Source organism: Camelus bactrianus, chromosome 6 (genome assembly GCF_048773025.1).
Source record: "Camelus bactrianus isolate YW-2024 breed Bactrian camel chromosome 6, ASM4877302v1, whole genome shotgun sequence".
NCBI lineage: Eukaryota > Metazoa > Chordata > Mammalia > Artiodactyla > Camelidae > Camelus > Camelus bactrianus.
In genome coordinates this window covers 91,597,476-91,624,939 of record NC_133544.1, presented here as the reverse complement: position 1 = coordinate 91,624,939, position 27,464 = coordinate 91,597,476, and the positions used below count along the sequence as shown (strand labels likewise).

Sequence of the window (27,464 nt, the reverse complement as noted above, 5' to 3'; positions counted from 1 at the left end):
TGGAGTACAAAAAGAAGTTCTTGGTCCCTCTCTCAGTAAACCTGCTGTCTTGTCAGAGTGAGATGCAGGAAGGTAATTATGGCATACTTGGGACACATGCAGGATAATTAAATGTGGACCATGCAAAGTGCAGAAATCAACATGGGATGTGGGGATTTTAAATGTCTTCTGAAGGAAATAGGTTTGAGACTGGCCCTAATGCAGGGAAATGAACATGATTCATGAAGAGGAAGAAGAGGCAGGAAGAGAAACCAGCAAGTTTGGAGACTTGATGCTTTATTTATCTGTTAAGCGACCAGCAGGTGTATTCGGGTTGAAACAGCTCAGTGACCAAAATTACCTAAGCCCTGGAAAGTGTCATATTTTGAAAGCCAACATTAGGGTTGATGATAGACATTGAATATACAAGATTCAGGAGATTTGCTTTAGTAAGTTGGCTTTTGTGAGTTTTAAGTGTAAGTCATTTGAGTTTTTTATTTAATCAAAGGTGGCCAAGCAGAGGCTCTCTGGTGCTTTGCTTTGTTTAATGTTGGGAAACATTTTGTTTTGTTTTTTCAGTTCTTCCTTAGAGATATTGAGATGCTGGTGAATAATTTATTCCATTTGATATGCTTTTAGGAACATTATTGCTTAGGAAAGCTTTGTCAGGGAAAAATACCTGGTCTGGTCTATTATCTGGTGAAAGGATGCCCTGCTTTCTCCTTTCAATCCCCTCCTGAATGCCTTCTGTGTAGCTTCAGAGTCTCAGTTTCTCAGTGCATAAGATTGGAATCACAGAATATTATAGCTGGAAAGGATCTAAGAGGTCAACATGATCTAATTCCCCATCCAATGCTTCAGTGTTACTCAATGTGAGTAATGTTATCAGCTTTGTTTCTAAAAAACAACAGTTCTCATGGATACCCAGTGTTAATAATACAATAAAATAAATTGAATTAGTTAAATATGTTGAAATATAAATCTAGGTACAAGTCCTCATACCTAAGTACTTAATGCAACCCTCAACCCAAATCGGACCTTCAAATTAAACAAAGCTACAGTAAGAAAACTGCATAGGAGCAGTAATTTAATGTGACAGATGACAGTGTCTCACTGAAATGAAATCACCAGAGTTGAGTTTAATATGAGAAAGACAGCCTCTGTGTCTACAGACATAGGTTCTGTATTTAATATGACTTTGTATTTTTATTTCAGTAATACCAGGGCAGAAAATGCCTGTTCTCGTAAGCATATTGTACAAAGCAGTGTGAAAAATGTCAAGTTTTTGATTGTTCAGGATAATCACACGTTTGGCCATCTAACAATCATCATATTTATTTAGTGAGGGGCCATTTGATAGCCCTGTAAGGCTGACTTGTCCGCTGCGTTCATTCACGTGTTCAGGTGTTCATCTGTTTATTCAACAGATACTCACTGAGAGACTGTGCCAGAAGCTGTGCTAGCGCTGAGGATACAGTGGTGAACAAAAGCAGATGTGCACTTGAGGAGGAGACAGGCAGTGATCAGATAATCAGACAAACAGATGGAGACCTGCAGCTGTGACAGGCGTGCAGAGGGAGGGGTGCTTGGCTCAGGAGAGCCCAAACTAGGCAGGGAGGCGAGGAACAGCTTCCCTGAGCGAGATGCCTGTGCTGAGCTCTAAGGGATGAGTAGGAGTAAACCAGGCAAAGAGAAGAGAAAAGCTTTCCCGGTGAGGAAATTGCTGTGTAGGGCCATGGGGAGGGAGAACAAGGGAGAGGACGGCCCTGGGTTGGACAGCAGGCCCCACGGGCCTCAGGGATGTCAGGGATTTTTAAGCTGGGTGGGATAACGTGATCAGATTCGGATTTTGAACAGGTCACTGGGCCAGTGGAGAAGAGGCATGGAGGGAAAAGAAGTAGAGGCTCCTGCTTTAGTTTGGATGAGAGATTGTGGTAGCTTAGAGATGGAGGGAGAAACAGACATTTGCAAGAGCTATTTAGTAAGCGTTATAGAACTTGTAAGTAGAGCTGTACCATAGAACTTCCTAAGGATATAACGAAGTGAGTCAGAAACACGTCCACACAAAAACTTGTACACACGTGTTCATAACAGCTCTAATCATAACAGCCAAAAAATGGAGACAACCCAAAAATCCATCAACTGATAATGGTTACACAAAATGTAATTTAACCGTAAGGTGAAATATTATTCAGCCATGACAAGGAATGAAGTACCGATATGCGCTATACCGTGGATGAACCTTAAAAATAGAATGCTAAGTGAAAGAAGCCAGCTACACACACAAAATCATATATTGTATGATTCCATTTTTATGAAATGCCCAGAATAGGTAGATTCAAGAGACAGAAAGTAGATTAGTGGTTGTTAGGGGATGAAGGTCAGAGGGACTGGGGGATGACTGCTTAATGGGGATAAGTTTCTTTTGGGGCTGATGAAAATGGAATTCAATAGTGGTGCCGGTTGCATAACTCTGTGTCTACACTTAAAACCATTGAATTGTACAGCTTAGAAGGGTAAATTTTATGGTCTGTGAATTATATCTCAATAGAGCTTTTTTTTTTTTTTTTTTTTAATCTATAGGGTTTAGTAATGGATTTAGATACGGGAGATGAGGGAGAAGGTAGTGCTAAGTGTTAAACTTAGGTTTCTGGCTTATATAACTGGATACAGAGAGGGAACACAGAGGAGGGTCGGGGGTGGGATGGTGGGGGTCATGAGTTTGAGGTGTCTTTGGGGTCTCCGAGATGGCACGCCCTGACACCAAATGGCATTGAAGTGAGAAGACTGATCCAAAATATACTGCATTGAAAGTGTTTTAAAGGGGGAGGGTATAGCTCAGTGGTAGAGCGCATGCCTAGCATACACAAAGTCCCGGGTTCAATCCCCAGTACCTCCATCAATAAAATAAATAAGTAAACCTAATTACCTCCCCCAACCAAAAAATAAAAGATTAAAAAAATTTTGAAGAATATCACCTAATATAAATAGAAATAGAAGCTTGAATTCTTGTAGAAGACTCAAGGACCTCTGGATTCTGCAAAAACTGAAGAAATGCTACCCTGAGTACAGAATTCACTCCCTTGTGCACCTCCCCACTGTTTGTGGGATGCCCACTCCTAACCCCAGAGGGGGATGTTGCCTCTGTAGTTAAGGTCACCATTGAATAAAAATGGCTTAAAAAAAATCAATCTAGAGAAGGTAAGCTTAGGTGTCTCCCTAAGCAATTGTTTGAAATGTTTAGATAAAGGAGATTGGGAAAACACTTAAGCCAGTCCAGGGACACTAGGGTTTTTCTGTTAAGAATGACATTTTTAAAACTCAAGATAATTTAATTGAACTTGACTATCTGAAACTGTTCTCCTGTCATTCAGGACAGACTTGTTCAAGGCACCATGATGTTCTTTGCTGGCTCCGTTCAGGATACTCATATATCTTAATTCCATCCTACACACCACCAACCCTGCCTAGCAAAAAATATGACTGTATTGTATATATGCACTATTAAATTATAACCGTAAGCCCACATGCCTACAAGAAAACCCGACTGTCAAACTCGGAGTGATTCGCTGTTTATTTCCTGCTTTCCCCATTAATATTCTTGTGCCATTTGTTCATTTGTTTTATCTGCCTGATAGGTAGCTTACAAATGGAAGCACACACTGAAAGTCTAGGGAAAATACATGGGAGTGAGACTTAGAATTGAGAAAATTCTTTAGGCTAAGTGATATATATATATTTAAACATTAGGAAGGATTGTCATTAGTCTCATTTGGTGGTACATCCCCTGGGTCTGGTTCCTGGAGCATCAGTGTTTGGAGAGGACCAGATGCGAGAATCCCCGGGTTGAAGTACAGGTGTGCTGAGCAGTGCAGTGGTGGACGTGAAGCCTAGCAAAAGAGTAGCTGGGTTCTGAAAATACCGGAGTTTGTCCCAAGACTTTACTGTCTTGTATTTGGATCACTGTTGTCACAGCGGGTTGTGAGTTCATTTATTCATTCGGAAAACATTTATTGAGTACCTGCTGCGGGTTAAGTACTGAGGATACAAAGAGGAACCATACTGTCTGCTTTCCTGAGCATCCTGTCCCCTCTCTCTCTTCCCCTGGGCCCTATGTCTATCGGACTGTCACCCATCCTCCGGTCCCTGTGCTGCCCCCTCCCAGGTGCCTTCTCCATCCCTCCCCTGATCCGGTCACACCCTGCATGTTCCTTTCAGAACACTGATCCCACTCAAACGGGTGGTTCTATTTTTCTGTTTTATTTTGTTTTGACAGTTAGCATAGCTTTTTAAGAAATTGTGGTAAAACATATATAACGTCAATTTACCATTTTAACCATGTCTAAGGGTGTAATTTGGTGCCGTTGAGTACATTTACCCTATTGTGCAGCGCATCTCCAAATTTTCTTCTTTCCAAACTGAAATTCTAACCCGTTAAATAAATACTGATTTCCGGTTTCGCCCTCCCCAGGGCCCCTGGCAACCACCATTCTACTTTCTATCTCCATGTATTTGACTACTCAAGGAAACTCGTGTACGTGGAATCATACAATATGTGTCCTTTTGTGACTGGCTAATTTCACTCAGCGTAATGTCTTCAAGGTTCATCCAGGGGGAAGGGTAGCTCAAGTGGTAGAGCGCATGCTCAGCACCCAAGAGGTCCCGGGTTCAATCCCCGGTACCTCCTCCAAGCGGAATTCAGTGAAGAAACCTAATTACCTCCTCTTCAGAATACAAATAATACAATCAAGGTTCATCCGTGTTGTAGCGTGTGTCAGAACTCGCCTTGTAAGGCTGAACACTATTCCATGGTATATGTTTATCCAGTCCTCCCTAGATGGACACTTGGGCTGCTTCCGCCTTTTAGCTACTGTGAATAATGTTGCTGTGGACACAGGTGTTCAAATATCTCTCTGAGACCTGGCTTTCGGTTCCTCAGGGTCTTTACCCAGAAGTGGATTGCTGGCTGGTAGGTTGGTTGTAGTTTTGAGTTTTTTGAAGAACGAGTGATTGCGTTGCGTTCACCGTGAGCAGGACTGCGGCAGACGAAGGGCAGCGGCCGGGAACCACTGTTTGCCCACCAGAGGGTGTTTAGTCAGAAAGGGAGTTTGCAAACCAACACCTGCACTCAGTCCTGGTGTTTCATTAGGCTTGCAGATAAAGGGAACAAAAACTGGAAAAGATCAGGAAAAATCAGCCAGTATCTTTTCAGTGTTTTCTCTGAGATAATAAATCACAGATGTTTATGAAGCCTCTTCCAAAATCGTTTTTATTGCTTAACAAAAAAGTGTTCATTTAAAAAAGTTCACGCATGGGGGAAATGTGTAAAGCGGAAAGTGGAAGTCTTTGCCTTAGGACCCCGCAGGGACAGTCCTGTTAACCCAGTGATGTCGACTCTTCTATGCATATTCTAAGAGGTTTTTTAAAAGTAATTTTAAATGTATCATTGAGAAGGTGAGAAAATTACCAATTTCATACCCTCTAGGCACTTCTGGGGTGGGTAGTGGGAGGCAGCGTTTATTTGCACAAGTGGAATTCGGTTAAGGAAAGCTGCCACTCACAGAAATGAAACTGAATCCCTTTGTTTATTAGGACATTTTGTAAGTTGCTGTTACTTGATGATTCTTTTTAAGATGGCGCAAAATTAGAATTAGTAAGAAAGCAAAATTAGTGTTTCTTGTTTTCTATGAATTGTTAAGACGACACAGGTGTCGGTAGTAAGCATTTATTTAGAGAGGGCCAGAGAGTTCTGTCTTTGCTATAATGGAAAGGCTCATTTTTAAATCCCTGGTGGCAGGCTGGAGGTGGGAAGGGAAGAGCACAAATTTTATTATATGAAATGCCAGTCATCTACTTTGGATAATTTATACGTTAATCTAACATCTGGTTTAATATCAATCCTAAACAATTGACTTTCTTGAAAATAACTGTGAATTTTATGTATTTTATACTACCTGGACAATTGAAAAGTGCCTTCTTAGAAACTGACCCACAGGAGACTTCAAATTTGATTTGCTTTGGCTAGCGTTATTGGAGAGATCTCCTGAGGGGAAAAACCTTAAAACTTTCTGTTAGTTTCTGACACATGAAGCTAGCCTTCATTCATGTAAACGAGGTGGCTGCATCAATCAGATTCACAGAAAAATTCCCAAACTTCCTGACCTTACATGTTCTTTTCTGGGGCTGCCAGCGAAAAGTAAAAAACGTAATAAGAGTTTGAGATTTGCAAATGTTAGCCACCATGTATAAAAATAGATTAAAAAACAAATTTCTCTGGGATAGCACAGGGAACTATATTCAATGTCTTGGAATAACTTTTAGTGAAAAAGAATATGAAAACTATTATATGTGTATATGCATGACTAGGATATTGTGCTGCATACCAGAAATTGACACATTGTAACTGACCGTACTTCAATTTTTATAAAAAGTGCTAATGCCTAAGGCCATGTGTAGAACAAAGTGGGGTACACAAAGTGCTCCACTCTACCTCCACATCCTCTGTGAGCCTTGGGGGAAGGGGCCGTGGGGGGGTAATTACATAATAGGTGACCAGAAGGCTCAGAAAGGGGAGTGGGGCAGTTTCATTGATCCACAGACCAACTCACAAGACACATCCCAGCAGGCAACATGGAGATAGCAGCCCAAAGGTGCTGCACACACGCAGGCCAATATAAATAAGTGTTTCTCAGGTTTTAAATAATCGATCTTTTGCTCTTAAATGCTTCATCTGTTCTGAACCTTAGCAAGAGCTGGCAGGAGATGAGTACCTGCTCCGAGAGATTTATTTTTCTTCTCTGTGTCACAGACAGTATAACAAACTGCGGAATCTCCTGAAGGACGCGCGTCATGATTGCGTTCTCTTCGCTAATGAATTCCAGCAATCCTGCTACCTCCCCCGGGAGAGAGGGGAGTCCATGGAAAAGTGGCAGAGCAGGTATGGCATCGCGTGGCTGGGGTTTCACGCAATCGTCTTTAATTTCTTTACCATCGGTTACTTGAACGGTGATCTAAATAGTGTGCTGGAACAAACCAACAATTACTCCAGAACCATGATTAATACTGAAATGCTTAATGGGTCAGTATTCTAGATGTGTCATTGGAATGCATAATTGATATATTCAGAAATTGTAATTAGGGAGATATAGGTGCCCAGAGTGAGTTTGCCCCAGACCCTAACGGCTAGGAGGATCGTTTCAGTGATGCTGAAGTCATTGCTTTCCTGTGTGTGTGTGTGTGTGTGAGAGAGAGAGAGGGAGAGAGAGAGCGCGAGCGAGCGAGCAGCAGGGAGTGGTCCTACTTTGAAGCTAAGATCATCTCACTTTTTCTGGCATAGACTGCTTTAATATCTCAACTGAAGTGGTAGATTAATTCTAGTAAAGCTCTTCTAGGAAGTGTGGTGTTTAGTTGAGATCACCTAAAAGCAGAGCCTGAAGCAAGGATTTGGGGGTGTGATGTTCATGTGAGAAGCAATTCCCAGAAGCAGGAGTGGGGAAGTGGGGAGAAGGAGACAGAGAGGGAGGGAAAGCAGTGAAGGATATGTAACTGCTGTGGAAACCTGAGGCTCAGTCCTCTGGGACCCTCTAAGAAACCACGTAGGCCGTGCCTCAGAAGTCGCCTCCAAGGGCCGAGGTGAAGTCGTTTAGTTAGTTACCCCTTTAGCTGAGGGCCGTTCCCCAGGGGTGTTAACTCCAGTCAGTGGGCCCTTGAGGTGGGAGGGAACTGCCACCCAGCTGCCGCTGAAGTCACAGGTGGGCTAGGGTGCAGGTGCTGGGCACCAGCAGCCTCTGCCTCACTCTTCTGTAGCAGGCAAAGGGGATCTTCATAAGCTTTAAAATGACTTCTTCATGCAAAACATTTACATCATCTTTTTCCTTTTAATTCTTTATCTGTATAGCTATTAAATATTTGAATTCCCTAAAGAAAAGTAAGCACTGGTATATACTGAGTCCTTAATAGAACCCAGGTTCCCACAGAGCTTAATACCAGAGAGGGAAAAGCAAACCCTTCTCTAGGTTGGGTCACATGTGAGTACTCACACTTACTAACTACCCAGCCTTGCACGAAGTAGGCACTCAGTGAGTTGTTTTTTTTTTTTTTTTTTTTAATTCTAGAACTAAAGGTACCTTACATAGCATCTTAATTTGCAGAAAGGGAAACAGGTGCCTGCAGAAATGTACCCTCCAAGTTTTTAGACTTCATTGGAAACATGATCCTTTCTTGAATACTCCTCTCCAGACCTAGAATCAGTTTTCTTTGTTTTTTGGGGTTTTTTTTTTGGTGGGGGGGGGAGGAGGGAGGGAGCTAAGTAGGTTTATTTATTTATTTTTAGAGGAGGTACTGAGGATCAAACCCAGGACCTCCTGCCTGCTAAGCACGTGCTCTACCACTTGAGCTGTACCCACCCCCCGGACTCCATTTTCCAATTCAGATTCTTCTCAGGAAGCTTTGCAGACATTTCACATGGTACTCAATCAGTCCTTATTGGGTTATGATCTTTAGCTGCTTGCAGCCTGGTTTTTTTGTTTGTTTTTCTTTCACCAGAGACCTGCTTCTTCATCTTTTAAACCTCCCATAGTTTAGCCTGTCATCCGTGTGGTGCTGTGAGGCTCAGCCCTCTAATTAAAAGGTGTGAAAAGATGGCACAGCCTCACAGTTTCCAGGCCATGTCAAGGGATGAAAGAGGCTGCTGTGGTGGTTGGACGTCTTAGAGAAGCAGAGATGTCAGGAGCTTTCTGATTCATCTTTGTATCCCCCAGGGCATGTTTATAATGGGTGCTCAGGGAGTGTTTGTCACATGAATGAATGAATGGCTGTCTGTATAAGCCAGAGGGTAGCAGATGCGAAGCCAGGTGTGCTTTTCTGAAGGGTAGCTTGTGTTGATCGGCCTTGGGAGGGCTCACGTGGCCTCTGCTTTCCTAGGAGCATATACAGCGCAGCCGTTTGGTACTATCACCACTGCCAGGATCGGATGCCCATCGTTATGGTGACAGAAGATGAAGAGACAATTCAGCAGTATGGAAGTGACACCGAAGGAGTGTTTGTCGTCTCCTTCAAGGTATTTCCAGCTGTTTTGTATATAATTGTGTGTGTATGTGTGTGTGTGTGTGTGTGTGTGTGTGTATGCGCACGCATTTCCTTAGTAGTGCCCTAGATCCCTTTAGCAATTTGGAAAAGGAAAAATAAAGAATGAAGAAAGACTTCAAGATGGTCCATGTCTTCATTACTCCCCAACTAATTAATCTTTTTTTTTTAACATTTTTTTATTGAGTTATAGTCAGTTTACGATGTTGTGTCAATTTCCAGTGTAGAGCACAATTTTTCAGTTATACATGAACATATGTATATTCATTGTTGCATTTTTTTTCGCTGTGAGCTACCCCAACTAATTAATCTTGACTTTAACAAATTTAGGTGAATTCCCTGTGACTGCACGGCCCACAGCATCCAAGACTTCAGCCTAATAAGCTTCTGTTGTCAGTAAATTTATGTTTATAGTTATAATAATAGCAGTGTTAGTAATGATGATGATGAAGGTTGAATCTTATAAAATTGCCAATATTCTGTTGTTTTTGACCTTCAAAATGGCAGTTTTATATGCTTCCACCTAATAGTAATAGCCAACATTTATCTCTGCCAGGCACTGTTTTAAGTGTATTATTGCCTTTAATTCTTGCAACAGCCCTATGAGCCAGGTGTTATAATCCCTATTTCATTGATGGGGAAACTGAAGCACAGAAAGGCTAAGGAACTTGCCCAAGGTCACACAGGCAGAAAGTGATAGAACGGGGATTAGAACCCAGGCAGTCTGATTCCAGAGCTCTTTATCACCACGCACTACTGCCTCCCAAATTGTTTCCCTGAGGACACACAAAGCAGTTTTAAAGGCCAGTCTTATTTTTCCACTTTTCCTCATATTTCCTCACTTGTGACTCTGGATAGGGGTTCATAGGTGGAAAGGAAGGGGTGAGATGTGATATTACTTATGTGAAGGTGTCGGGCCAGCTTGGTGTACGTGTAACAGACAGGAGATGCGGTATCAGTGATGGTTTCTTGGGCTGTTCGAGTAACACAGTTCTTCTGTTTCTTAGGTACCTTTTGGGAGAATAGGATGCTTGTTAATCTCTCAATAGATTACTGGTCTCGAGGGGAGGGTATAGCTCAAGTGGTAGAGCACATGCTTAGCATACACAAGGTCCTGGGTTCAATCCCCAGTACCTCCTCTAAAAAAAGAAATAAGTAAGTAAACATAATTACCCCCCTCCCCCCAAAATAGATTACTGGTCTCTTCTCTCTGCCCAATTGGCCAATCAAGTTCCAATGGTTGATACTATTTTTTGATTCAGAAACTTAAATGAGGCCCTCCATTACCCTGTCAGTTTACAGAAAACCTGCTTGGATTTTGAATTGTAGATCCTATAAGGGTTCCTGGGTGCATGTATTGCTAAAAATTTGCCAGTCGAATTTTCTTGGCCATGCTATTAAAAAAAAGTGTTCTGGCATGCCAGCATTTTCCAGGGGCACTGGATATTAATGGCAGTGTCCCTTATTTTTTCTGTTGCAATACATCATGTCTTGTTCTTGCAGAGGACAGTTGACTTAAATTACATTTTTCTACCTTTTGTGAAAATTACTCTTCCTTGTAGTCTGGTAGCATAGTACAGTATTATTTTATACAACATTTCCTAAGCAAACTGTGACTGAGGGCTTCATAGAGGTGTGTGATGGCAGAAAAAAAGAGATACTGTGAAGTTTCAGATGAGCGGGAAGCCCAGAATTTTCTGAAGACCTGAAGTTAACTGGGGAAGAACGAAGACAATACGTTCTTCTGGAACCCCAGCCTGTGGTTCGTAGCGGCAAAAGTTTGGTGTTAGTAAGTGACAAGTGGCCACAGGATTGTTGAAGGGATGTTAGCACAGACAGAACTTCTGGAAGGACTAGGGAAAGGAAGAAAGCAGTTTGAACAAGACCCTGAAATTAGTGGGAGAAGGGCTGGAACTGACAAGAAGGATAATTTATTTTCCTTTTAATTTGAGAAAAGAGAATGTGCTAGAATCTACCTTCTTAGACTTAAAGTTGAGTTAAAAATCACACATAAACTTGATTCTTTTTTTTTTTTTTTTTTTAGTTTTTTTGAGGGACAGTAATTAGATTGATTGATTGATTTTTTTAGAGGCAGGACTGGGGATTGAACCCAGGACCCTGTGCATGCTTAGCATGCACTCTACCCTCCCCCACAACATAAATTTGATCTTATTTAGTGAGAATCAACCACCTGAGGGCATGTGTTCTAGACAGGAGGAACGGATGTAGCACAGCCAAGTTCACCACGCCGGCCTCTTGTGGGTGGTTGCCTGGGTGCTGTGTCCAGGGCCTCTCTGAACGTTACCCCAAGGGGTGCAATAATATTCAGTACTGTTCATATGATAATATGTATGAACAATACATATTGTATGTACAATAATATTCAGATAATGTTCACTACTGTTCTCCTTCGAGGGGACCCTGACCACTTGTTTCAGAGTTATGTTTTATACCAGGTCATCACATCGATAGCAGCATAGAGTATCACCCACATGAAAGGTGTAACCACCTCTGTACGGTCACAAAAGAAGACTCAGTCCTCTGAGTTTCCTTTCTCTTCTCTACTAAATGAGGTTGCCAGCGAGTTGAGGGAGGGGAGACGTTCCTTATACACTTTACGTCTTGCCATTTTTTTGTCTGCTTATTTAGGTTTCTTAGAAATTTCAAGCGTTTCAGAGTGGGAAAAAAAAAGACAGCACACACATTGGAGCTTTTCTTCTCCATTCACAGCAGGCCGTTGTCTGCAGCAGTGAGATTTGTGTAGAGACAGGCAGACTGGACATGTGCACGTGCACGGATGTGTGTAGGGGGTGGGATTCGGAAGTGCAGAGTAATCAGGGAGGTGGGCGCGTTCCCTGGTAGGAACAGCCTCCCTGGGGCCCCACGTGGCCAGGCTGCAGGGACTAAGGAGGCGGCAGGAAACAGACCCGCAGCATGAGGCTTGGAAGGCCGTGCTCATTTAACGCGCTCCAAAACCGCGTGCCTGTTTCTGTTCAGGGCTTTCTGTAATACTGCTATAACGAAGAATCGTTATCTTCTGACCATGTTTCTCCTGTGCCTTTATTAAATGCAGGATTATCTGGACAATTTCTGGCCCGATTTAAAGGCCGCCCACGAATTGTGTGAGTCTATCCTTCAGTCTCGACGAGAAAGAGAGAATGAGAGTCAGGAGAGCCACGGGAAGGAGTATGCAGAGCATCTTCCCCTGGAAGTGCTAGAAGCCGGCATTAAATCCGGGCGCTATATCCAGGTGAGGGTGCTAACGGGGAGTCGGGCCCGGGCCAGCCTGTGTGACTCCATCTCTTCCTTACTCGCCTCTGGTCACAGGCCTCTGATTTCAAAGGCTGTCAGCAAGATGGGTCCGAGTAAGTCAAGGCCAGGGGTGTTTAATGTGATGCGGGAGTCTTCTGTAGACACTGCCCTCTGGTTTGGAGCTAATCTCTAATGTTCTTAACTGGGTTACACAGTGAGCGTCACGCAAGTCGCCCTTCAATGCCTCCTGTTACTGGGAAAGAGAATATATTTTCCAGTCAAATTCTGGAGGTTTGGCAGAATTGCAAAACTGGTGGAATTGGCCTTCTTCACTCCTTTGCCATTTCCCTGCCCCTTTCGAGGGCCCCTTTGTGTGATCTCCAAGGACCCAGGACACAGATGCTGTCAGGATCTTGAGAGGGAATCAGGATAAAATTATTATTCAGATTTCAGCCATTTTACACGCACTTCTGTGTGTGTGTCTGTGTGTGCATGTGCCGTTTTATCACGCGTGTAGCTTTGTGTATTCACCACCACAGTCCAGATACAGGACTGTTCGACTGTGGATTTTACATTTTTTAACAAGCAACTTAGACGAGTTTTACCCAGGCTGAAGGTTGAGTGTATCACACTCCCGTCCATCCCTAAAGTGTGGGTGTTTTAAATGAGTGTATCTGTGGAGAGGTGAATGCTTCCAATTGGTAATGAAGTTGACAGCATTCCTGGGAGGATGTTTTGAGGAAGAAGGTTTCTTAAAGACCACTTATCACTTAGGTAAGATAAATCCTGCTCCTTTCAACATTTGGTATAGCTGAGAGTTGTTCAGAATGATGGTCTGTTCTCTGGAGAAAAAAACCTTGGTGATGAATTATTATTATTGTTGTTGTTGTTGTTGTTGTTGTTGTTATTCCTAAAGAAAAGGATCACAGCCTTATAAGAATATTATGGGCATGTTTTCATAAAGTTTTTAAACTGTGCCTTTTGGAGGTTAAAGCGGGCAGAAAATCGTAAATCAGCTATACTTCAATTAAAAAAAAAGAAGGAGGCAGAAAAGAAATTTCTCACATTGATTTTTATTATGATTTTAGGGAATTCTGAATGTCAACAAACACAGAGCACAAACAGAAGCTTTTGTTCGACTTCAAGGAGCCAGCAGTAAAGATTCAGGTTCAGTATAAATCTTACATAAATTTCCACACTGCTTTTTTATTCTGCTATTCCACAGGGAAGAAAGCGAAGCAGAAATTGTCACAATGTAACACAGCGCGTCCGACATCCCTGCACACACTGGGTGTGTGGGATCGTGGGTTGGTTTTGGCCTCCTAGCTTTTTGTCTGTAATTTCTGATTTTATGGTAATAAACTCTAAAAAATGATAATAACGAATATTTCATTGAGTGCTTACTGGACATCAAGTACTGTTGTAAGCACTTAATGTGGGTGTTATTCTAGTTTACCACCTTTCTCACGTGAGGAAACTAAGAGAAGCAGAGTAACTTTTCCGGGATCACACAGCTGGTAAACGGTGGGGTTGAACCCGCCGCCCGGGCAGGCTGGCCGGGATTTTAAGACACTGGCCTCTGCTGCCTTAGTGAGCAATATTGCCTTATTGGAACCATTTTAAAAGGGACCCTGACAGTAAAGGGAGCCTGGTGAGGCTGAAGGCTTTCTCTGGGCCTTTGGTCCTCAGTGTCAGCCCCGACTGGCCTGCAGTCTCTGCAGTTCAGCAGCCTGCTGACCACTCCTGCCCCATGAAGGTGTGGGACAGCATCCCAGCCGAGGCCGACATTGTCTCAGGCAGGAAACTGTTACTTGCCTTAAAAGATGACCAAGGGTGACCTTAGGAAAGCACATTATACCACATAATGTGGAGGCAGTGTTTCTTCCCTTCCTCACCAGCGGAACAGAGAAGTTAGACTTCACCTTTGAAAGGAGGAGGCTTTTACTTGTAGGAATGCTGATTTGATCTCAGAAATAGCATGTTTGCAGTGCCTCACTGATATGACCCACACCCCCGTCTTTTGGGGTTTCTCTGTGCTGCCCCAAATACAGATTTGATCAGTGACATCCTAATCCATGGGATGAAGGCTCGAAACCGCTCGATTCACGGAGACGTGGTAGTTGTCGAACTGCTCCCTAAAAATGAATGGAAAGGAAGGACCACTGCCCTGGGTGAGAGTGACAGTGATGACAAGGCCTCGGGCGAGGCCCCGAGCGAGCCCATGCCCACAGGTGAGCCAGCCAGCCAGTCATTCGCGTCATCCACAATGAATGCTTACCTTCCTTCTGAACAACCCAGAAATACTGCCGTTGTTAATAAACCAGGTCGCCTCTTTTCCTACACTCTCAGTTTCCCCTCTCTGCAGGCTTATTTTATTCTCATCAGCACCCAGACACGCTGTAATATCTCTCATCTGAAAGCAAAAGCAAAAGCAAAACCCTCTCGGTGCCCACATTTCCCTCCAGCTACCACCCTCTTCTGTGCTTCAGTTTACAGCGAGGCTCAGTGACACTGTTAACTCTGAGCTCTTTCTGCCTCCTTCTACCCATCCTCTCCCAAAGCCGCTACGGTCAGGCTCCCCCTCCTCCACCCCACCCCCCTCAAAAGAACCCTCGGCCTCTCATCTCTTGGCAAGGTCACCAGTGACCTCACTGCCTCCAGCCCTCAGCACCTGTAACCTGTCGGCAGCGTTTGGCTGACAGATCACTCCTCATCTTCGGCTTCTGGGTTCCTCTCCTCTGCTGGGTGCTTCTTCCCAGATCCTTTGCTGGTTCTCCCCTTCTTGGATGCGCTCATCTCCTCTGGGTCTCTTGTTCTCTGCCCCCTCTCCCTGGGAGCCCCTGTTCAGTCCTCTGGCTTTATCTCTCCAGCCCCGATCCCTTCCCCAGCCTCCAGCTTTGTCTTCTCAGTTGCCTCTTTGGCCTCTTCCCCTGGATGTCTAGAGGGCACTTCTGACTGAACGTGCCTAATAGCAGGCTCCTGCTTCCTACCCTCTACCTGCTTCTCCCCCAGTGTTCCCCATCTCAACAAAGGGCAAGGTCATCCCTACAGTCAGCGGGTCAACCCAAAGACCTTGCAGTGATCCTTGACTTCTTTCACGCAGCAGCAAGTCCTGTCCTCTCTAGCTTTGATGTGTGGCCTGGATGCAGCCACTCCTGCTCTCCACCACTTCTCTCCTGAGTCAGTGCACAGGAGCCTCTTGGTGAGGGTCTCCCTGCTCCTGCCCTGCTCCCAGGTGGCCTTCTCCCCACACAGGAGCCACAGTGGTCCTGTAACAATCTTTAGGTCCTGCCATGTCTCTGCTTCTGCCACAGGGACCAACTGGTCCTTTCTACCACCAGAAACGAGGTTCCCCAAACATCCTCCTTTCTTCACTTCAGGTCTCTGCTCGGAAGTCACTTTATTTAGAATAGCTGCCACTCTGACCCTTTCTCACTCCTAGTCACCTTACCCTACTCTGTGTCTTTCTCAGCAGTCATCACTACCTCATGTGGGTTTGTTCCCACCCCCACAGACACCCAGACTAGAATATAAACTCCAGGAAATCAGGGACCTTGTTTTCACACACCTGTCGTCCCTGCTAGAACCTAGAACAAGGCCCCATCGCGACAAGGCCTCAATAAATTTTTGTGAAAAGATAGCACTTTGAACTATTACATTTCTTGTTGATTTAGAGGGTTAGGTATCAGATTTAGGATTTGTACACTTTTCTGTGTATAATGTTGGAACAAATGATTTTGGCTAGCGGGAAAATGCAAGAAAGACAGTGCAAATGCACAGAAGAAGGCGTGGGTTTAAAAAAGTGAAAATCATAGACTTTTCCTGACATACCTAAACCTGAGATTAATAAGGTAAGGGCAAAGGAGAAAGTGGAACTAATGGATTCTCAGTGTCACACCAGGCCCCACTGAAGAAAGGGCATACTGACAATGATAATTAAAAAAAAAATCATCTGTCTTAAAAGAAATGATCCATCTTAATAAAATGCTAGGAAGGCAAACATTTCAGCACCTCTTGACTTGTGTGGGAAAAAATGGGATGTTGCATTTCCTGTTTCCCTCCTCTCTGCTGAACTGGTGACATTTCCCCACTTCAAGCCTTATTGTGTTTCATTTCCCCAAAGGCAGAGTGGTGGGCATCCTTCAGAAGAACTGGCGGGATTACGTGGTGACATTTCCATCCAAAGAAGAAGTCCAATCTCAGGGCAAAAATGCTCAGAAAATCCTCGTTACTCCTTGGGATTACAGAATTCCCAAAATCCGAATCAGCACTCAGCAAGCAGAAGCCCTCCAGGTAGCTGATGACACCCCTCCGCGGTTTTCCTCTCGTCTTTGCCAGCTTTTGAGCAGCAGTACCAGGAAACGTTAACTGCTTTGCATCCGAGGGGATGAATTATTGATGGCATCTGGCACCCCGAGATCCTAAATTCTAAATATATAGAACCATCTATTAAGTAGTCCTTAGTTAATAAATGAAGGCCAGAGAGAAACCGTCCTAGAAAGAGCTGTGTAGGACAGCTAGAGAGGACATCCATTATCCAGCTGTCCGACACAGAAACTTTCAACAGATATACTTTGCCAACACTAACAAGCTTTTTTCCAGCAAGCGATATAGAAATGCGATCACCCTGCCCTGTACGGATGATATAGTGATGCTTCGCAGAATCGATTATCCGTGCAGAAATAGAGCCCTGAAGAGAAGGCATAAACAAGAAAGTTGGAAATTAACCTTTACCGTGGTGGAGGGTGTAGGCATTGCCTGATTGGATTTGCCCGATGTTTCGCAGTGTGTAAATGAGGCACTGACGTAGGATGTCTCCAGCCAGTAACCTGGTCGTCCTGTGCCTTTCACATCTCAAAGCCTCTTGCGGGCTCTCAGAGGCCACTTGCAACACTTGCTTTCCACATCCATAGTTTGCTGGAGTTCGGAGGCAGTGGGGTTCAGTTCACACCGATACCTTCTTCCCCACCAAAAGATGTCTTAAGAAATCAGAGAGTAACTTCAAAGAAATTCGAAAGTAACTCCCACACACCCCAGATTGATATTTTTGTTTTTAAACTTAATTTGGGCTGGGCAGTAATTGGGTTTTTCCCTTGTGTTGCAAATGGTAACTTGAATGTGTTACAATTGGCTTTCTTTCACAAACTATGATTTCCAGGCCACTTATTTGACGTAGAGGTAATACCTCACTTCAAAGCATTGGGCTTAAGCATTTGCCTACCATCAGGCAATTTAATAAAACAGGAAGAACCCCCCCCCCCAAAAAGAAAGAAAGAAAGAAAAAATGCTATTTACAGATCAGCCGCTGTCTTTAGAGCTTAATGCTGTTTCTCTCTTGTTTGTTTGGTGCTGCTAATTGACCCACTTAACTCCCGGCTCTGGGCTCGCGTCCCCCCTCTTTGTGCAGGACTTCAGGGTGGTCGTGCGCATCGATTCCTGGGAGTCGACATCCATGTATCCCAATGGACATTTCGTGCGTGTTTTAGGAAGAATCGGAGATCTGGAAGGGGAAATTGCAACCATCCTGGTGGAAAACAGTATTTCAGTTGCCCCTTTCTCAGAAGCTCAGGTCAGACTTCCCCAAGTCCTTCTGTCTGATGAAAGACGTTTTCTACTTTTTTTTTTTTTTTTTTTTTGGCTTTTGTTGTTATTTATTATTCTTCATTAAGAAAGAAAAATCTGTGTGCTCTGTAAAACCCACTGTCTAAAACCACAAATTATAGGAGGGTGGGAGTATAGTTAGCTCAGTGGTAGAGCACGTGCTTAGCATGTTTGAGGTCTTGGGTTCAATCCCCAGTACCGCCATTAAAAATAGTAATAATAAAACCACAGATAGTGGAAAAATCTCACTCCTCTTTACTCTGTGTTTGAGCCAGATGGAAGCAAGCTTCAAGTGCAGAGTTAGCTTCTTACAGCCTCACAGCTCTCAAATTTTTACATTTTCCAACTGTGCTTAAAAAAAATGGTATGTCTGTATGTTAGCGGCGGTGTACATCCGTCCCCTGCAAGCACACGGTGCCGAGTTACAGACCCAACTGGGCTCCACTCCCTGTCATAATCATTCAACCAGAGGCCTGCAGAAAGCTGCATGGAGCAGCTTCTTGAGTTCCATACATCTCTGCCCCATGGGCCAAACAGTCATGCTCATTATGAAACAGTTTTTGTAACCTTTGCAGAAAACAAAAATTCCGTGAACGTAAAACATCAGCTATTTCCATCACTTTATGATCTTTTAAAAGCCTTGTAAATCTTGGTTATTATTCTTGCATTGCTATATTCATAGTGCACACATGCTATTTTCTGCTTCTTTCACTTAAAATTATTTCTATATATTGACATAGCCTACTTATTTTGAATAGTGATGGCAAATTACTCTATATTGATGGACTCTGGTTTGCTAGAGCGTTCCTCAGTTGATGGCCATTTGGGCTGTTTAATTTTTCAGTATTATAAAAAGCCCTACTTCAAACATTTTTATAAATGTTGCTTTTTTCCCCCTTTTGATCGTTTTCCTTATAATGTAATCCCTGAAGTGAGATTACCAAGTCAAAGGGCATAAAAAAGTTAAGTAGCTTTTGCTATGTATTGGCAGATTGTCCTCCAGAAAAACTGGACCAGTTTGCATTGCCATCAAGAGCGTGTGGGTGTTCTCATTCTCATGTTAGTCTTTGACCAGAACAGCAGCTAGAAGAGTAAAATATTTTAGAATATTGTACGTTATTAAATTTTTATGTTTAACATTAGTATCTGGAAATTACTTGTTGATTTGTTTTGACAGCTTAGTGAAAACGTTAAGAGTAAAACACAGCAAGGGTTAGGCATTACAGGACTAGAATTCGTCCCTTTTAGCCTCCTTCACTGTGAAATGAATGGCTTACACAGGTAATAATGGAGAGAAAATGGCTTAGATTGGTCGTGCTTAAATTATCTTTAAGGAATAAGCTTTTAATATTTGGGACATGCTGATTTTTAACAGAGCTTGACTTGGACTAAAGGCTCAAGTACATTTAAATACATGGCTCATTTGAAAATGGGGTAGATAGAGTACTTTTTTTTTCTTTTTTATTAAAAATGGGGGTACTGGGGATTGAACCCAGGACCTTGTGCATGCTAAGATCACGCTCTACCACTGAGCTGTACCCATCCCAGACCCCACAGTATTTATAGTCTTTATAAGCCACCCATTTATTCGTGCTCTAGCCCCCGCAACTAAAGAGGCAGTAAACACTCTGGAATGTTTCCTAAAGACTGTGAGGCCTTTAAGGGTATGGGGCTGTGTCTTTCTTATCGACTCATGGCCTTCCAGAGCCCAGCACAGCTCCTCACACGGATTAGGCATCAAATAAATAAAAACTGCTCAAAAGAAGCAAACATAGCTTAATTGCAGACGGTAACGAGTAATGAATGGGGTTTCCATGAGACCATGTTGACAATGTGAGAGAGTGGATTTTTATAGGAAAGTCATGGTGTGTGAACTGCTGAACTGGGGGCCTCTCATTGTACAGATGTGTGAGATGCCAGTAAACACACCCGAAAATCCCTGGAAGGTGAGTTCTGAAGAGGAGCGAGAGCGTAAAGACCTGAGGAGAACCCATCTTGTGTTCAGCATTGACCCCAGAGGATGTGAAGATGTGGACGATGCCCTCTCGGTCAGAGCCTTGGATAACGGCAGCCTGGAGCTCGGGGTCCACATTGCAGACGTGACGCACTTTGTGGCCCCACATTCTTACATTGATATTGAAGCTAGAACGAGGTAATGCTGCTGGAAATCAGCACCACGATTAGGTATATGTCACTGTGACATCTTCCGTAACTGTCCTGGTTTCAGATTTTCAAAACAAAGATTTCACAATTGGGGGCAATTCTGAAGATCCCTTCCAGAAAAAAAAAAAAAAAGAAAAAAGTGAGGTCCACTTCCCCTTTTCCTTTAGAAAAATAGTACCTTGATCAATTTATCTTTCTCTTTTAACAGAAACCTTTTCCCACATTGTTTCCTTCTAAATTGAAATGGGTTCACTTTTTCATGCGGTAATATGCTATTTTATATAAATATTGGGTCATTACACTCTAATTTTTCTTATGCAGCTAAGGTACATGCCAGTTCTTTTTCTTTCATATGAATGGAAGAATATTCAGCCCGAAGCGGTATCACTTAGAAAAGTGGGAACGTGGGAATAGCTTTATTACCCAGTCCGCTGCTCTCTATGAAAAAGCAACAGCCTCGGGGAGTTTGCGCTGACACTTCGGCCGATCGCCGGCTGCGGCCCGTGCCGTCAGCGATTCTGCCTCCCGCTGCTGAAGGTCATTACCCGCATGTGTGTCATTCACAGGGCCACCACTTACTACCTAGCGGACCGTCGCTACGACATGCTGCCCTCCATCCTCAGCGCCGACGTGTGCTCCCTCCTGGGAGGCGTCGATAGGTGAGTTTGTTCATTATTTTTATTGTCCGATCTTGGCCCTTCTGTGGTGCCTGGTGGCTCTTGCTTCTGGCCTCTTTCTCCTCTTCTTTCTGTGCTATACAGGAGGTCCTTGCTGTGGGCCTTTGAAAGTCAGTTAAAGTCTAGGAACAAATGCATAACATTTTGTACGTATGTGCTCCCTGATGGAGGCTGTTTTGCATGAAGATCATGAACTTGAGCTTAGGGAGTTCTTTTCTATTTGTTGTGGTTAAAGTTTATATCTGTCTTTGACTAGGTCATAAAACTGTACAGCCCAAAATTCATAGGTTCCAAAAGATGTGTAGCGAAAGGCTCCCTCCTGCCACTTTCCCTCAGTTACCACTTTCTCATGCATTTTTCTAGATAAAATACCGTAAAAAAAAACCCCTCAGTTTTCCACCTTCCTACTTGGGAGAAAACCCCGTTCTTCCCTGCTATGTCTTTCTTTCCTGTTAGTCTCCCTTGTCTTTACAGAGAACACGTCATCTGGCACTTCTGGTCCCCAAATGTATGGCGGTTTCTCTCCACACCAGGCAATTCTCTGCAAAACCAGCTGGGTGTCCTACAATTTAGTTCAATTCTGACACTATCTACCCAGAGATAGCATCAAGTTCAGTTACAGGGCTTGGGGAAATAGTTACATCTAAAGTCTATGATGAAGGATGGAGATGAACATCCAGATGGAAGAGATGCACAGGGCAAGGTATGTGGCACGGAGCACAGAGCTCCCATGTCCTCTCCAGGCCCAGCTGTGCCGCTCTGCCCAGCACCTCCACGGGTTCACCGACCCAGAGGCTCTCCGAACCTCGCGTTTTGGGGGTTTTATGAAGGCTTCATCACATAGGCATTATTGATAAGTAACTCCATCTCCAGCCCTCCTCCTTTGTCAGGAGAATGAGCGGCAGGGCTGAAAGCTGCTAATCATGCCCTGGTCTTTCCAGTGACCAGCCTCATCCAGCAGCCTCCAGGAGCCCACCTGCAGTCTTCTTGTTAAAACAAGACACTCCTGCCTCCCAGGAAATTACAAGCGTTTCAGGAATAGAGGTCAGAGACCAAGTATTAGAACAAAAGATGCTCCTAGTGTTCTTATCACCCAGGAAATTACAAGGGCGTCAGGAGCCTGGGACAGAGACCAATATATATTTTCTTTTATTTCACAAATACACACATACACACACAAGCATATAGACATGTGATCTCTCTTTGTTACACAAATGGTGACATCATATATACTGTTCAGCCCTTGCTTTTTGTTTTTAACTTAATATATCTTGGAGATCATTTCATATTAATCACATTTACGGAAATTTGGATTGTTTCCAAACTTTTGCAATTATAAGCAAAACTGTACTGAATTACTTGGAATAAAAGTCATTTCTCATTTTTAAAAGTACCATATGTCTGGAAGATGAAGTCCTCGAAGTGGAATTTCTGTGTCAAAGGGTATATGCATTTGTATTTAGATAGGTAATCATCAAAATGCCCTCCACGGGGGTGACACCAATTAAATTCCCACCATCAGTGTATGAGAAGGCTGCTTTCCCTACAGCCTTGCCCACACAATATGTGGTATTTTCTTATCTTTGCCAATTTGATAGATGAAAATGGTATCTTAGAGTGGTTTTAATTGCATTTTTCCTGCTGTGATTAAAGTTTAACATTTTTTAATGTGTTTAAGTCATTTTCTTTTTTTTATTGAAGTATATAGTCAGTTTACAATGTGTCAATTTCTAACAGTCATTTTTTTGTATCCTCATCTGTGAGCTATTTCTTGTTTCTTGCCCTTTTTTCCTTGTGTTCTTGATCTATTAGTAATTGATTTATAAGAACTCTTTACGTATTAGGAAATTAGCCCTTTGCTTTTCATATGAGTTGCAAAAGTTGTGTGTATTTTTAAATAGAGTGATTTGGTGGTTAAGTGGTTCTTTACTAAATGAACTTATTCATTTAACACATTTAATTTAATTTCATATTTAAATCATAAGTGATTAACCTGCCATCAAGACTGATATCTTAGTTCAGTGTCATCCTGGAGCGTTTGAAAAGCTTTGCCCTTTACTAGAGAGCCCAGTAGACTTGAGTCTACCATTGTGATGCTGTTCTAACCAAAATGGAGAACTGTAGGGTAGGGCTTGTAAATTCCATGTGAACTCATTTCAGATTTGCTCAGAACTCAGCAGAACTTACTCTAACCTTGTTTTAATTTTAAAATATTTTTTCGATTTAGTAATAGCGTTATTTGGGTTGAAACATTGGACCAGTAACCTGTAGCGATATCATTTCTGGCATTACATTTAGAATCTAGTTCTGCTTATTTCAAAAATGGAAGATTTAAATAATGACATCAGTGTGACTGTTTTTTGTAGGTATGCTGTAAGCGTCATGTGGGAACTGGATAAAACCTCCTATGAAATTAAGAAGGTGTGGTATGGCAGAACCATTATTCAATCAGCGTACAAACTGTTTTACGAAGCCGCCCAGGAACTACTGGACGGAAACGTCCATGTTGTTGATGATATTCCAGAATTCAGAGACTTGGATGAGAAGAGCCGACAAGCCAAGCTGGACGAGTTAGTGTGGGCGATCGGAAAGCTGACCGACATAGCCCGCCACGTCCGAGCCAAACGGGACCGCTGCGGAGCCCTGGAACTCGAAGGGGTGGAGGTTCGAGTCCAGCTAGATGAGAAGAAGAACATCCATGACCTCATCCCCAAGCAGCCCCTGGAAGTCCACGAGACCGTGGCCGAGTGCATGATCCTGGCCAACCACTGGGTAGCCAGGAAGATCTGGGAGAGCTTCCCTCACCAGGCCCTGCTGCGCCGACACCCTCCTCCGCACCAGGAGTTTTTTTCTGAGCTCCGAGAGTGTGCCAAAGCGAAAGGCTTCTTCATAGACACACGGTAATTTCCTCTTTTGACGGGGCTGAGGAATGGAAGGGAAGGCTGTACACTTACTTATCTTACAGTAGTTTTTAAAGTGTGACAGCCAGATCTTTGACCCAAAATAGAAAATTTCTTTTATCTCTTCATTTACTATAATGTAGATATAGAGGCTTAAAATTAAAACAGGTGTATTTAGGCATAATTTGGGCCCATTAAATTTTGTAACATAGAAGTAAGGAAACTGGTGTCCTTGATTTAACTTCATCTACCCCTTAGGCAAATGCCAAGACGTAATCCTATTTATTTCAATACTTTAAAAATGCAGCCTATCTCTGTGGCAATATCTTAACACACCACATCGATGGTAAATTTATCCCATCCCTCTGTAGAGTGAGACGTTTTCACTCCCCACCTCCAGGATGAAATATTTTCCCTGTTAAAAATGATGTATGGATGGAGGGTATATAGCTTGGTGGTAGAGTGCATGCTTAGCACATGCGAGGTGCTGGGTTCAATTCCCAGTGCCTCCACTAACAACAGCAACAACAAAAAATGATGTATAAAGGGCATTTCTTTTTCAATATTTTGTTGTTAACAGGTGCCAATTAGTATATCTTGTTCATTTACAAAAATGGATTTTTTTTTTTACCTCTGACTTCAGGCAGTAGTGTATTTTGTTGGCTTGTTCACTGGTTGAGCTGTGTGTGTGCCAGGCACACGTGCTAAGGGTTTTCAGGGATCATCTTGTACCATTTGTTCATATTTTACAGACGGGGAAATTAAGTCTAGAGAGGCTAAATAACTCGCTGAGAATGTAGCAGCTAGTTAGGGCGGAGCCAGGACTGGAATCCACGCCTATCCAACTTGAAAGCTGCCCTGAGCACCTGCTCTGTCACATAACTTCAAAGATCCATTCTCCTTTGTGTTTCCTTCCCTCCTCTCTTCTCTCAGCAGACTACAGTACGGAACTGAATTATATGCTGTATTATTAAATTTTTAAAATAATTCTGTATTTTCTGGTTTCTTAAAAATTATTTGGAAGTACGTAAATAGAATGCTTCCTATCTCTTCTTTAAAAAAAAAAAAGCAATTTGGGTTTCTTTTACTTGTGTGCCTCAGATTTAGCTCTGTTTTGTTTTTTAATGCCCTCTGGCTCAATAATTCGTGATTTAAAAAAAGAGAAAGTCTGTTCTTTGACCAGTACAGGATGTTTAAGGCTAAGGGTGTTAGGAATTGAATTCGACAAGTACCTGACTATGTGCTGAGTGTTAACCTCTTCAGTTCAGGACATTACTGTTTATTACTTAAGAAATGTATTTGAGTTCTGACACTTTCTTTGTTTAAACGTCAAAAGCAAACTAGATTTCTATAGTTGCTTCTGAAATGTGCCCAAAATAAGTTTAACTGACAGATGAAAGTATTCAGACTAATGAGTGAAGGGTTCCCCTCAGAGTGTTGACTTGTAAATTATTTGCAGGGTCTAAATAAAAGTTTTTTCCATTTTTTGTCAGGTCCAATAAGACACTGGCTGATTCTCTGGATAACGCAAATGACCCCAACGATCCCATTGTAAACAAGTTGCTTCGATCAATGGCTACCCAGGCAATGTCTAATGCACTGTATTTCTCCACTGGATCATATGCAGAGGAAGAGTTCCATCACTATGGTGAGTGATAAAATTTTTCTTTTGTGTGGCCATAACCTTGAGCAAGTTGTTTAAAAAGGTTTTTTTTTTTGTTTGTTTATTTTGATTCTATGGTTTCTTTTTGAAGGTCTTGCATTAGATAAATATACTCACTTTACTTCTCCAATAAGAAGATATTCAGATATCATAGTACACCGATTGTTAATGGCAGCCATTTCAAAAGACAAGAAAATGGAAAGTAAGGAAAATTTGTTCAGCAACAAAGATCTTGAGGAATTATGCAGACATATCAACAACAGGAACCGAGTAAGAGGGGATTTTTAATTCTTACCCATCATCTCTTTTGCTAACAGAGTACCATATATTCCAGCAAATTAAATTCTAGAATTATTACAACCAGTGAAATAGCATGGAAATTATAGTTTGTGGAATGGCTCTCAATATATTTACAAATGTTCTGAAGTAACTTCATGTAGATTTGAGATTTAACACGGGTTAGATATTCTCCCCAACATCTTACCGCCCAAAGGTAACCATTACTAACAATTCAAGACAATGCTTTTTATTTATAAAAATATCAGATCACACCTGCTTTTTGAAAGCTGCCTTTTTTCACTTAACACATTGATAGCATACCATGTCAGTATCATTACATCATTTAGAAGCTGCTTTGTATTCTATTTTATACTGTTGCTGGTGGCTATACATGTGGCACAGCTTAAACTAGACCATTTGGTGATACATAAGATTGGAAACTACTTAAATGTTACATAATTTTCTGTATCCAGTGTTCTAGTTTCATATTGTGCAGTATTATAGCCTCTAGTCATGTTGGTTTAAATTAAAATTTTTAAAAATTAAAAATTCAGTTCCTCAGTCGCACTCACCGCATTTCACATGCCCAGCAGACATGCGTGGCTAGTGGCTACCTATGGGGCAACGCAGATATGGAACATTTCCATCACTGCAGAAAGTTCTGCTGGGCAGCACGGTTCCAGGCAATCTAGTTCACAGCCACTCTTGTGTGCACTTCTGCAGACCTCTCACATTTTGCCTGGAGAAATTCCTGGTAACAGTGAAATGCTGGATCGAAGCGGGTGCACAAATGAAGAATCTGAGTAGGACAGACTTGCAAATAAAGGGAAGACATAGACCTGGATACTTCCCTCTTCCTGAATGAACTATAAAATTTTTAAATAACAAATGGGTTGTTTTCTTAAATAATTAATTTTCTAAGACATTTTTGAGGGAGTGATAAAGGGCCCCACAAAACTGATTTCATTCATAATAGAGAAGAAAATCTGTATTAATAGTATTCTAGAACCGAGCCTTTTAAAAATGACATTGTTTCTAGGGGAGGACGAATCCCACGTTTCTGCTGGGAGTGTCAGGGAAACCTGTCATCGTGCTCTGGGGCTGTGCTTCTTACAGGCGGCGCAGCGTTCGCAGAAGCAGTCTACTGAGCTCTTCCAGTGTATGTATTTTAAAGACAAAGACCCGGAAACTGAGGAGCGCTGCATATCTGATGGGGTTATTTACTCAATCAGGACAAACGGTGTACTTGTATTTATACCAAGGTATGTCATTTCTAGCAGAATAGCTGTTGAGAAATCCTAGTTAACCTAAAAGTCTAGACACAGTATATAAATGGTACATTACATAAAATGTATTAAAACATTTATTTTAGCAACTATTTTATAGTTACCATATGTGTATAATGTAATATATAATTCATTATGTAAGCATAAAAGGAGATTAGAACCTAGTACATCTGTTATCAGTCTTAGGATAGAATTTTACTTTCTTACTTAGCAAAACATTTTGTTTCCATCTGCTCAATGAAATACATATTTGGATATAAATCCGAGGAAAAGTTGGTTTTAATCTAGAAGAAAAATCAGCATTCTAGGTAAGTAGACAAGATCTGCATACTAAGAATGTATTATCTCTGGATTTTTATTCTGGCAATGATTCAGGTTTGGGATTAAAGGTGCTGCTTATCTGAAAAATAAAGATGGTTTGGTAATCTCATGCGGCCCAGACAGCCACTGTGAATGGAAACCAGGATCCCTTCAACGATTTCAAGACAAAATCACCTCTACCACCACAGGAGGGGAGTCTGTTAGGTTCTGTCTGTTCGACCACGTAACAGTAAGGCTGCACTTACATTAAGTGTTGCTG

General features: G+C 42.4%; 1 protein-coding gene across 5 annotated transcripts in view; it reads left to right on the top strand.

Annotated features, from left to right (window-relative positions):
- DIS3L (DIS3 like exosome 3'-5' exoribonuclease) overlaps positions 1–27,464 on the top strand; it is a 31,035-nt gene that overhangs the window by 3,168 nt on the left and 403 nt on the right. For 2 of the 5 annotated variants that reach the window (XM_074366282.1, XM_010955521.3), the window contains exons 3-16: positions 6,788–6,916; positions 8,902–9,037; positions 12,137–12,313; positions 13,404–13,482; positions 14,367–14,546; positions 16,439–16,608; positions 17,723–17,884; positions 19,821–20,068; positions 20,646–20,738; positions 23,123–23,656; positions 25,150–25,304; positions 25,411–25,589; positions 26,715–26,860; positions 27,260–27,434. In XM_074366282.1, the coding sequence (XP_074222383.1) occupies positions 6,788–6,916; positions 8,902–9,037; positions 12,137–12,313; positions 13,404–13,482; positions 14,367–14,546; positions 16,439–16,608; positions 17,723–17,884; positions 19,821–20,068; positions 20,646–20,738; positions 23,123–23,656; positions 25,150–25,304; positions 25,411–25,589; positions 26,715–26,860; positions 27,260–27,434 (2,563 nt within the window). Of the gene's footprint in view, positions 1–6,787; positions 6,917–8,901; positions 9,038–12,136; positions 12,314–13,403; positions 13,483–14,366; positions 14,547–16,438; positions 16,609–17,722; positions 17,885–19,820; positions 20,069–20,645; positions 20,739–23,122; positions 23,657–25,149; positions 25,305–25,410; positions 25,590–26,637; positions 26,861–27,259; positions 27,435–27,464 lie in introns of those variants that run through there. The other 3 variants (XM_074366284.1, XM_074366283.1, XM_074366285.1) reach the window with 3 other exon arrangements.